The sequence below is a fragment of the Zootoca vivipara genome, chromosome 3 (assembly GCF_963506605.1).
Source record: "Zootoca vivipara chromosome 3, rZooViv1.1, whole genome shotgun sequence".
In the NCBI taxonomy this organism is placed as follows: domain Eukaryota; kingdom Metazoa; phylum Chordata; class Lepidosauria; order Squamata; family Lacertidae; genus Zootoca; species Zootoca vivipara.
This window is the reverse complement of record NC_083278.1, coordinates 48,928,288-48,940,544: the sequence shown is the minus strand read 5'-3', so window position 1 is coordinate 48,940,544 and position 12,257 is coordinate 48,928,288. Positions and strand designations below refer to the sequence as shown.

The 12,257-nt window shown below is 41.0% G+C and overlaps 1 protein-coding gene across 2 annotated transcripts; it reads left to right on the top strand.

The window, feature by feature from the left end:
* Positions 1–53: 53 nt before the first annotated feature.
* Positions 54–10,283, top strand: PPIL6 (peptidylprolyl isomerase like 6). 2 transcript variants are annotated; one of them, XM_035109264.2, is made up of 8 exons: positions 54–320; positions 2,533–2,628; positions 3,481–3,669; positions 4,936–4,998; positions 6,415–6,562; positions 7,461–7,517; positions 9,053–9,188; positions 9,385–10,283. In XM_035109264.2, exons 1-8 carry the CDS (start codon positions 219–221, stop codon positions 9,494–9,496), a joined length of 903 nt encoding a protein of 300 aa, XP_034965155.1. In that variant the 5' UTR covers positions 54–218; the 3' UTR covers positions 9,497–10,283. The 2 variants fall into 2 exon arrangements, with proteins under 2 accessions (XP_034965155.1, XP_060128610.1); XM_060272627.1 differs by lacking the exon at positions 2,533–2,628.
* The last annotated feature ends 1,974 nt before the right edge of the window (positions 10,284–12,257 follow it).

The following is a 12,257-nucleotide window of genomic DNA, read 5'->3' as shown; positions in this document are numbered from 1 at the left end:
GTGATTGGTTCTGTCATCTTGTACTGTGTAGAAATACTAAAGAAACCAAGGACCAATCACAGGCTAGCAGAACTCAGAGTGGCACAGAATGCCTGCATCTGATTGGAGTCTCTATGGGGACCAGGATTGTTTTTATTCCTTCTCCCGGATGTTTGAGGGGAAGGAGGCAACTAAGGCAACAAGGAGAAGAGGGAGGGAAAGAGAAAACTTTGTGAAGGATGTGGAAAAAGGGTGCTGTGCAGCCTGTGAGGCTGCAAGAGGTGGAGGTTGTAGGGCTTGTCACAGAACCCTCCTTTCACATGGCAGCATATGCAGCTGAGGTAAGTTGCAGACCTTTTTTCTTCCTATTGGAGAAACTTATTAACATCATTCTTCCTCTTCTTTGTGTGCTCTTTATGTAGACTGTATTCCTCAGCTGTTGTATTATGTATACAGTAGTTGCAGGTGTTGAATACAAAGCGCATCCTTCCAGAGCACAGTTGTGGAATTGGCTCTCCTTACACACACACACACACACACACACACACACACACACACACACACACACACAAATAGCTTAATTAAGAAACTTGCCACTTCCATTGGCTTTTCTGAAACATCTGTTATAAAGTACCCTCGTGTAATATTTTATAAAGATACAGGTATTCCAGATAATTTTGAATTGGAAATTAGGGTAATTTGCATAAGGTAATTTGCATTGGAAAACTATCAGTTTGAATGTGAATATGTTTATTTTCATTGTATTCAGTAACCAAAGTAAACATTTTGAAACTGCCAAACTTGCCTAATACTGTGTTTGCAGTTGGCATCCATTCAGTGTTACTAATGAACAAATGAAATGGATTTTTTCTGCACAGAAATGAAGCACTTGGGGGGATTTTGCCACATCACTGATATTTTATCAACCTTTGCTTGATAAAAATGATTCTTTAACATTTAATATTTAATCCACAGAACTGAAACTGCAGTCTGTGGTAACCCACAAGACTTTAAAGCAGAGCTTTTCATGTGACACACTTTTAAAAAATGCATCATTTCGCGACACAGTAATTCAATTTTACTAGCAAAGCGGAGGTAAAACTAACCCCTTTCCAGCTCCAGGAGGAGTGTGGGGAGCTCCGTTCATGCAACACACCTACACACTGCAGCCGGCACACAAATGTGTCGTGACACACAGTTTGGAAAGCTCTGCTTTAAAAGAACCAAAATTTCCAACTCCCTGATTCAAAAAAAGATGGTAATGGTAGCAAAAATCTTTTTTGCCCACCTTCCAGGTGTTTGCCTTTAATTTCTAAACCACTTTATATGTTTGTGCATCTCTCTCTGAGTGTGGCCACATGGAAGAAGGAACATTCCAGCCCCACATCCTTGAATTCAGTCAGCGGCAATGCTTCCTAGCTGTGCTTCATTTGAAAATGACACATTCATGTTCATGGATATCACTACTGAGAAGCGGCAGGCAGCTCTTCTGTGTCGATGACAGGCTCTGTTTTTTCCATATGTCTGCATCTCCAAGGCACATGAGGACCCTCTCTTGTCTTATGTGGCCTTTGACACTTCAATAAACAAATTTGGCTGCCTAAACACAAGAGAGTTTTATTACACAGAGAATGAAGGGAAATATTGGAAACAATGGAGGAGCTCAGTGAGAGGAATGAAAAAGGAGGGATTAAGATGGACATCTGTTTATAAATATCCATCTTTATACTCCTGGTTGAGTGCTGAGACTTGCTAGGAATATGATGGTTGTATCCAACACTGTTGTTCCATTTATTCAGTGGATTTCCCCCTGCTCTCCTCCTCCCTGCAGCCCACCCTCCACAGCCTCAAAATCTATTCCAAGGGCTTTGGGAACCCTCCAGAGCATATTATGGAGGCATACAGGGAGAGGAGACAAAGGAGAAGCCTTCTGTGGCAAGAGGAACTCTGCATGTGCAGCACTGGCTTCAACCCTATGTCCCTGCAGGATCAGTTTGGGACCTTAGGAGTATGCAGGGAAACAAGGATGCCAAAAGCAAGGCCTAAAACTAGCCACTGCCCAGGCAAAGACACAGAGCAAGTTCTGCTGCATTAGGGCCAATGGACTACAGGGTGTGTGGCTATGCTGGTTCATAGGGAGAAAAAGTGGGATTGTAACTCTCACATCGATCCTGTAAAGCAAATGACTGTTATGTTCTCCATATCGCAGGATGTGTGACTGTGAAGAGTGCAATGAATACTCAGTAAGTTCATGACGGAAGAAAGATGTGAACTTGGGATATCCTAACTTTTAGCTCATTGTCTTTGCCACTACCATTCTAGTGTTCAAGCTGCTTTCAGGAGTAAACAGAGAAGGAATTGACCTTATATTTTGCCATGGTTTTTACTCATCACCAGTACAACTCATCCATCCCCATGGAAATACAGTAGTGTGAATGAGATAAACAAGGCAAAAGTACAGTTATGGATTGATTCCATCACCACCAAGTATAAAGAGATTTTTTTTATAATTTCATTTTTTACATATATTTTCATTTTCTCTTGAATAACCAGGGCCTGAGGAAACGTTTTCCAAAAAAGATAGCAGAGCCAAAAGTGGTTCCTTTGCTGCAGTTTGCATGGGATGAATATTTACAGGAGAAAAAAAAGGTATTTTTTCTTCTCTTATTTCCAGAACAGAGTGGATTGGTTTGATTTTGGTATTACAGCAGACACACTCTCCTGAAACTTTCAGACTGAATGATTTATTTATTCTCCAGGTTCTGGTCATAACATCTTTTCAGGAAATGAGCCTGCATTTAGTCTGCATTGAGCACACAACAAGTAGGTTCCGTGTCTTGTACCCACAAACTCATAACACAGGGGAATCTGAAACTCATAACACAGGGGAATATGAAATGCATAACACGGGAGTCTGGCACCCACAGACTAATAGCATAGCAATATGATTGTAGCCTTTCCCACTGATGGACACTAGTCTAGCCCAATAATGGGGAACCTGTGTCCTTTCAGATGTCATTCTGTTACATCTCTCATTGTCTCTGACAATTGGCCACGTTGGCTGGCGCTAATGGGAGTCCAACATCATCTGGAGGGACACAAGCTCCCCATCCTTGCATAGCCTTTTATTTGAAATGCCACACCCTTATTCCAAGGAGTTTTGCTGCTCTGCCTTGCTGCTTCACAGGACAAAGTTGAAGCTGTCCAAGTTCTGTCCAAATTGTGCAGGCATTGTGAGGAACATTGGAGGAGGTACATGAATAATATGGTACTTCCCTAGTTAAGCACTAAAAAAGGGCACTGTAGATTACACCATCTGCTCCAAGACATAGACCATCACTCTGCTTCCTGGAAGTGATGACACCTGACTTCAGGGGAACTTAAGCATGGTGCTGCCGATAGAACTGCTATTCTGCAGGTTTTCCCCATTTGTAAAATCTGCATGTTTAATTTTTCTATTAAATGCCTGCTGATTCTGAAACACTGCCATTTTCATCACAGGAGTTAAAAGGGGAAACATGGGAATATCCTTCCAACGTGATGTGCTTTATTGATGGCCAGCTTGTTGGAGATGAAAAACAGCTGTTACAGTGGGCCTATGAAGTTTGGGATTATGATGACTTCAAGCCTGTTGCACTTTATGAAGCAATTACGCAGGATTTTCTCACTAAATACATGAGAAACAAGCAGGTAGGTTATTGGTTTTCCAAAGAAAATAGGTCTGTGAACAATATTGCACCTTCAAAATGTGTCTTCAGCTAGAGCGTTTCACTGCTGGTCACCATATTTTAGATTGGCTGTGATCCTGTGTGACTCCATTATTTATTTATTTTTGCCTTTGGAGGATTAGAAATGTTCTGTGGACTTGCACATGCATGCACCTCTCCAACCTTTTTAAATTTCTAAATTCACTAACCATAGTTGCTGTCATTATCTAAATCAGGTGGACTTTCCTAAGAACTATTTTCCAAATCATATTTTGCTAACTCACTTCAAGTCATGGTTTGGAGGTTAGTACTAACCATAATTTGCCTGATTCAGACATCACAGCAAACTGGTAAGAAGAAATCAGAAAATAGAAGGGGGAATTGGCATAGAAAATGGAGAGTGCCAGCCTGCCACAGATTCCTCATCCTCCAAATCATGCTTTGCTGTATTGTAATGTGATATCTGAACCAGGTCATATGGTGTATGACTTTGCTTGCTTGCAATACGGTCAACTCTCAACTTATGCAGGGGTTATGTTCCAGGGATAGTGCATGAAACCCAAACAGCATGTAATCAAAACACACTCTCCCTGCACCTCCGAACACTCTTTCCTGGGTACCCTATGTTACCACTTTGATGTCCATGGAAGAAAGGTAGAGTATAAAAACGATTGCCTTGTGGGTCATAACTGGCTATGGCAAGAAAATGCTTTGTCCTTCAATATGAAGGCTCTTTGCTAACATTATTCTCATTTCAATTTTTGGGAGAAAACAACATGGTTTTGGAGCTTGTGGGGAAGGCCCACAAGGCCCCATCCTATGGATGGCTGACTACCGGTAGTTCCTTGAAAGCCAGTTTGCTCATGGATGGATCTTCTCCCCGCCTCCTCACACAAGTTGCACAGCCACAGGGGAGTTTGGGGTATGTTCTATGCTTCCTTAGTTTAATCCCAAAAGGACTTGCCAGTGGCTTAAGAAAAAAAACATGCACCCTAAAACATATAGAAACTTCTGCATTGAACCAGAGTTCTTTGGCAGCTTAGCTGATGACAGGATTTCTTAGAAGTAGGAAATTGGATAGTGGCAACTTAAGAGATGCAGAATGCATTGGGAGGCTTCTTGCTTATGGGATTCAACCTTTTACTTTCTGAAGCATGACTAATGTTCAAAAGAGAATCTTTATCCAATTAGTCACTGTGTTCTATTTTGACAACTGGTTTTGCCTTTTTTTCTTTATCTTTTTTGGCAGCATGTGTTTGTGTACTTTGAAATATCTATTCAGGCGGAGCCTAAAGGAAAATTGCTATTTGAGGTAAGTGGCTGAAAACAAATCAGACCTTGGCATTGGATCCAGTGCATAGCATTTTTTAAAAAAACACAACATTCAACTCCAAGGAACTGCAACTCATTCAAATGAAGCATATATGCATGTGTTTAAAAGTTAATAGAAAAATGTTACAGGCAAAATTCTGTTCTAGATCCACTGCCCAAGAGGCTGTAGGGTTCAATGGAAGTTCTGCTATACCAGCGGAATGTGGGATACATGACCACCATTGAAGTACACTGGTGGAACATTTGGCTACTGGAGCTCTGCTGCCAGCAAATATTGGTCAGCAGAACAGTCACATCCAGGCAAAGTCATTTGTGCCATTTCCTGGGCCTCGGCCCAGTATACCTGAAGGAGCGTCTCCACCCCCATCGTTCTGCCCGGACACTGAGGTCCAGCGCCGAGGGTCTTCTGGCAGTTCCCTCACTGCGAGAAGCAAAGGTACAGGGAACCAGGCAGAGGGCCTTCTCGGTAGTGGCACCCACCCTGTGGAATGCCCTCCCATCAGATGTCAAAGAGATAAATAACTACCTGACATTTAGAAGACATCTGAAGGCAGCCCTGTTCAGGGAAGTTTTTAATGTGTGACATTTTAATGTATTTTAAATCTTTGTTGGAAGCTGCCCAGAGTGGGTGGGGAAACCCAGCCAGATGGGCGGGGTACAAATAGTAAATTATTATTATTATTATTATTATTATTATTATTATTATTATTATTATTATTCTCTACTGCTATCGTAGCACCAGCCCCATACCTAGTGTAAGGAACTTCTCTCCCATTAGAGTTTAGGATTGGATCGCAAATGTATTAATTCTTTCTGAATGCCCAATGTCTTTTTGTGGTATTCTGATCAATTGATTGCTAAAAGCTGAGTGAGTCAAGAAAATGTGGAGGTGTAACGCATAGCAGGGGCAGAGGCAAGTAGCAGCCTAGCAGGCATTCATATTCCCATTGCAAACTAGAACTACAGATACAATTGAGGAGAAGGAGGTGGCCGTACAGTTAATGCTTGCTGTTGCTGAGCATGAACCAAGATGAGCTGGATGGGTGGGGTAGCTGCTCAAAATGGTTACAATAGGCACAGCCTTATGATGCTGCGCTGCTCAATGTTTGTATTCATTTAAGCCTAGAATGGTTAGTAGATAATCAACAGACTAATCGATTAAAAATATTTTGATATACTGAAAATATCCCCTCATTAGTTGAAAGTATATTTTAGCTCTCTCCCCCACCCCCTATTTTTATACAATAGCAACTTGACAAGTACCATCTTATAAGAGGCATTCCCTCTTTGGAAAATTGTCCATTTTGTGGGGGAGTCTCTGCTAACATGACAAAGGGCCTTATTTGGGACTGAGCTTGTAGAAACTTAACACATGCTTTCTATCTCCATTGTGCAGCTCTATTCTGATATCTGCCCTAGGACATGTAAAAACTTCCAGTATTTGTGCTTAGGGGAGAAAAAGAAGTCTATGTCTGGGCTTCCACTTACTTATCGTGATTCTATCTTTCACCGACTTGTAAAAAATGGCTGGATACAAGGAGGAGGTGGGTATTGAAACCTGTTTATACAATAAATACACAATGCAACTTTCCTGTCTTACTTGACATGTATAATTGCGTTTTGCACTCATCAGACTGCTTTGACATGATACTAGTATTGATACCAACCTTCCCAATCTTCCCAATCCCGTGGCTCTTCAGATGTCATTGGGACTACTGTACATCCTCCTTCATCCTTAACTATTGGCCATGGGGACTGGGGAGATGGGAGATGTCACAACACCTGGAGGGGTAACAGGTTGAGGAAGACTGATGTATGCATTCTCATTACAAGATAAAAAAGCCATTCTCCCCCCACCCTTAGCCCTCTCTCTCAAAAGCTTGCAAACAAATCACTCTGGAAATTTGTTGCAAGTATATGAGCAGGGATCCATAAATGGAGGGCTCCTACCAGTGTGGGTTTCCCCATTCACTTGGACTGAGCCAGTTGCTTTGCAAACCCACTCCTTTGTATGCACTGAAGATAATGGAGCCAGTGTGCATGAGAGGATTTGGGTAAGAGTGAAAAACAATGGTCAGGCATTGATTACCTGTCATGCTGCTATTTCTCAGCCAAAAACCCAACTATTTGACAATATTTTAAGAGAAATTAGGGAATTAAGTGGGAAGAGAAGATAATCATATTGAGGGTGTTGTGCAGATTTCATTGTATGGGAGCCTTTGGGTCAAATAGAACCAAACCTAAAAATAGTGTCAATTCAACATAAACTTGCATAAGTGTAGAGATCTCTGCTGAAAGCAGTCATTAATCATGCTGTTTGCCACTCCTATTAGATAGTGTCATGAAATTATATTTAATAAGGTGACATTTGGAAGTTTCATGCTCTTTTTCTAATACAAAAAGGTAATTTCATAACCTTTGTTTTTCTCAATTAATATACAGATATAAGGGGAGGAAGAGGGACTGGAGGAGAGTCAATTTATGGACCTTTTTTTGAAGGTAGGAGCATGTTCTTCAAATGTCCTGGTGACAACAACTGGGAGGCATAATCTATGCTGAATATATTGTCTGAATACAAAATGTACAAGTGTAATAGACAATGGGATTCAATTAAGCACAAAATGCATGTTTTTCAACTACCCGCTGGAAATTAGTTAAATCGACTGAGTGATTTTCTACATGAGGTTTAAAGTGAATTTTGCTTCCATCAGATGTGTAGAGCACATTAATAAGAATGTCAGCTTGCATTACAAGTGCTCACTTTCTCTTCTTCACAATGATCAGATGTTTGTGTGCAGAAGATACTAAAAGGCAGCTTAAGGCTCGTGTGTAAAAAGGCCTGTTGTATTTTGATTGCTGGCAATTTATCATTTTGGCAACCATATGCCTGAAAAATCCAAACTAGAATGAGTGTGAGGAAATGAATAGCTGCAAATTTAAGTGAACTTGTAGATATGCTGCTAAACAGAGTGAAACTTAATCCTGGAGAAAGTGTTTAGAAAAAGACTGAATAATATATTTTTTATGGTCAATGCAGAAATGCTGTTAAAAGTGGCACATTCATTTTCTGAGGGCATGTTGTGAATTTTTTTGCCCCACTCTCCTGCCAACCTAGCAGTTCGAAAGCACGTCAAAGTGCAAGTAGATAAATAGGTACCGCTCCGGCAGGAAGGTAAACAGCGTTTCCGTGCACTGCTCTGGTTCACCAGAAGCAGCTTAGTCATGCTGGCCACATGACCTGGAAGCTATATGCCGGCTCCCTCGGCCAATAGAGCGAGATGAGTGCCGCAACCCCAGAGTCGGTCACGACTGGACCTAATGGTCAGGGGTCCCTTTACCTTTACCTTTTACAACACTGGTTGCCACAGAGTGTGGAATCAGATAACCTTATAATTGGTACATATTGGTGATAACCTTGCTACATATTGTGATTTGGGGGAAAACCGGACATGGATATTGTTTGGGGCAGGTTATGCACACTATGCAGCTCTCACCTTTCCACCTAAAAAGTTCAGAACTATTTCAGGTTGTTTAGCTGATAGCTTAGTGTGCACTGTGGCAAATGGGTGAGGAAGATGAAAAATGGGGAAAATGTGAATGAGTGGAAAGAACACTGCTGCCATTTATAAACTGTTTGGAAACAGTATACCTGAAGGAGCGTCTCCACTCCCATCGTTCAGCCTGGAAACTGAGGTCCAGCTCTGAGGGCCTTCTGGCGGTTCCCTCACTGTGAGATGTGATGTTACAGGGAACCAGGCAGAGGGCCTTCTCGCTAGTGGTGCCTGCCCTGTGGAACGTGGCCGCCCTCCCATCAAGCATCAAGGAAATAAACAACTATCTGACTTTCAGAAGACACCTGAAGGCAGCCCTGTTTAGGGAAGTTTTTAATGTTTGATGTTTTATTCTGTTTTTAATCTGTTGGGAGCCGCCCAGAGTGGCTGGGGAAACCCAGTGGATGGGCGGGGTATAAATAAATTATTATTATTATTATTATTATTATTATTATTATTATTATTTATTAAACTGTTTCCTAGATGAAAGTTTTGCAGTTCTCCATGACAAGAGAGGTGTTCTTGGAATGGCCAACAAAGGACGCCACAGCAATGCATCTCAGTTCTACATCACACTACAGCCAGCACCCTACATGAATGAGAAATATGTGGCTTTTGGGTATGTGTAAGAGCTCTGCAGTATACAGTATCTCAAGTGCAATGTTATACTGTAGTTAAAATATGGAAGAGGCATACTGCTTACCGTAATTGGTGGATGTGGTATCTATATTTGTACAGCATGACAGCAGTGACTAGACATGAAAATAAGTAGAGTGACTTCCTAGTACTTACCTAGCTTTCCCCCTCTTTTTTAGACAGGTGATCGAGGGCTCAGAAGTTCTCCGGGAACTGGAAGCAGTGGAAACATTCAATGAGAGGCCAGTTGTAGAATGTAAAATTGTTAACTGTGGAGTATTTCAGCCATAGCCATGGATGTTAGATATATATTGTTTTACTGTAATGCATGACAGTGTTGTTTTCTGAACATAGGATTTACTTCTGCTAATTTTTTTGAGGGGGTTAAATATAAAAGTATTTTTTTCACTTTGAAAAAAGAAAAGAAAAACATGTTGTGTCCTTTTCCATTCTAATAGTTTCATTGCCAAAACAGCCTTACACTTGAGACTACAGGATCTTAGGAACCTAATTTAATGTATTAATGTGACCACTATGCAGAGAGCTCTCTTAAGTGCACCCAGGGAGCTGCATATGTGCATCAGGACTCAAGTCTTGTTTTCTTTAAGCAACAGCCTCCCAGTTCTGGACCATACACTGCTTGTGAAACTCTTCTCAAAAGTTAGAGCTACGATTCCTAGTACCCTCAACAAACTACAGTTCTCAGGATTCACTGGGGTAAGCTATGCACTTTAAATGTATGGGGGGGGCAGTCACAATTTATTGGCCAATCAGAAGGTCAGCAAATTCTGTTTAGCTTTTCCACCTTAAATTTATAGGTTTCATTTCCCCTTAAAATTCAGTTTTCTGGGTTGAACATTTGACCATCCTTGTCAGAACAGCCTAAAACCAAAAAATAAAATAAAAATACTTTCGTAACCAAAACTAACACGAAACTGCAAACAGTTCCATTTCGTTATGTTGCCTAGTGACCAACATAATGCTGCAAATTTTGAATGCAACTCAGATCCTTCCAGAATGTGATTGTAGCACAGGCTGGCTGTTGCCATTTTTAATGTTTGTTTCTTATTCCCCACCCCACCCCACCCTACCCCTTTTTTGCCTTACTAATTATTCAACTGAATAGTAAGACTGGGTGAATCTGACCTGTGATATGGCTAATGAATGAGGGAGCCACTATGTATAAAGGTGAACATAGATTAAAGAAAGGTTCTGCAGTGGTTAGTCCTATGATCTGTTATAGCTGACAAAATAAACTGTTCACCATATGTTTGCTGAAGGCTAACTGCCTGATTTATAGCGCAGTTAAGAGTACGGGTTTTATGCATTCTGTGGCAAAACACTTGATCAGGTTGGTCTCATGATATAATTTGATAAAACAGAGGTCAAGATAACAGAGAGACTGAGAAACCTTACTAAATGAGTGAGATATAAAGGAGTGTAGAATACTGAAATAATAGAGATTCTGAAAACAGTGATTTCTACAGACTGCGCTGCCCAGAAAAATTATGCGAGCACACAGCAGCTTAGGCTCACCATATCTGAAGGGCACTTCATATCCAAAGGGGGGGGGAGCACTATCACTGCTCAGTAACATATTTAACTCTTGGTGGCTGGATAGCTATCAAGCCATGAGATATGACACTGAGTCAGACCATTGGTCTATTTTGCTAAGTATTGTCTATCTGGGAGGCAGGCTTTTTTTCTCAGCTCAGCAAGCACTGAGGACAAGCCAGGGACCATACCTGGGACCTTTATGGAAAATGTGTTCTCTCCCACTGACATTTTCCCAGTCAAAATTCACCTCCCAAGCTGTTTTCTCTCTGTGTCTTTTCCCTCATAAGGAAGCAAGCAATTGGGCCAGGGTGATTTTGAACAGGAAAAATAGCTCAGCGGGAAGAGCATGCCTGCCTAAGGGGCCTCGCTGGTTTTCTACTGACTGCAGGTTCCTGTGACTGCCTTTCTTTTGAAATAAAATGCCAGGACAAAATTGCCTACTACTTTGCATCCTGTACAGTTTGGCTAAATTTATAATGGATGCTTTAGTTGAGATTCCCGCATTGCAGGGGTTGGACTAGATGACCCCCTGGGACCCTTCCAATTCTACAATTCTATTATACTAATGCATGACTTTTTCCACTGGTTGACTGCATTATATAGACAAATATATTTCGCTTGAGATTTGGAAGGCTTCTTCACCCAGCTTCTTATACTGAGGGGATCCAGCTAGTGTTTGTTGTTATATATCTGAGCTTCAGATTCCCACACCATCCCTCTTCTCTTCTGGCCTTGCTGTGAGGAGGCTGGAAGCTTTTGTTTCTGAAAGTAATTAACTACAGTACACTACAGTTTAATCTTAATAACTTCAGTTGATCATTTATTCTATCATGATCTCTATTCGGGATGATCTTAAACCCGCATTTAGAACAATTATGTATACCCCACCCTATTTCTTTAAGGCACAAGAAAGTTTAAATACATTCAGAACATGGTAAGAAAGAGACATCAATTGCACTCTGTTTCTCATTTGTTTTGGGAGCCAGAGTGTCTTAGCTGGCTCATCTACAGACTTTGAAAGAGGTTGAAAAGGCACTTTTTTTTTACTCCAGTTGACATTTTAAGAGATTTTTTCTTGCTAAAGCTAAGTAGCTATCAAAAAGATTCATTAAATATTCTCCTAGGAAGTGACAGTGTGTCCTTTTATTGGGTAAATGGATGTCCCTAACAAAAAAATGTTAAACTGTAATTGGTACTGTCTTTCCTCAGTCAGCTGAAATGAAACAGATGCATACTTAATAAGAGGCTTACTACATATATTTTTCTGATGCAAGCTATAATGTTCTTGGCCATTCTCCTCATGCTTTGGCTGTGCATCCTGTGTTTGTAATGGGGATCCATTTAACAAAGAGTGACAAGAATCCTCTCTCATTTTCCAGTGTTTTATCACAACAGTCCCATGGGTGAAGGCCACATTAAGTGCGGCCTTGAAAGAACAGGAGGTACAAGTGCAGCATGCTTCTTGTCACTTCACATCTCCATGTTGTCTGACAAT

Excerpts from the sequence above, each read along its gene's own strand:
- PPIL6 (XM_035109264.2), top strand. The coding sequence starts at position 219 with ATGTGGAAAAAGGGTGCTGTGCAGCCTGTGAGGCTGCAAGAGGTGGAG. Across the intron at positions 2,629-3,480 it reads ATTTACAGGAGAAAAAAAAG|GAGTTAAAAGGGGAAACATG; the intron begins GTATTTTTTCTT and ends TTTTCATCACAG. Across the intron at positions 9,189-9,384 it reads GAGAAATATGTGGCTTTTGG|ACAGGTGATCGAGGGCTCAG; the intron begins GTATGTGTAAGA and ends CCTCTTTTTTAG.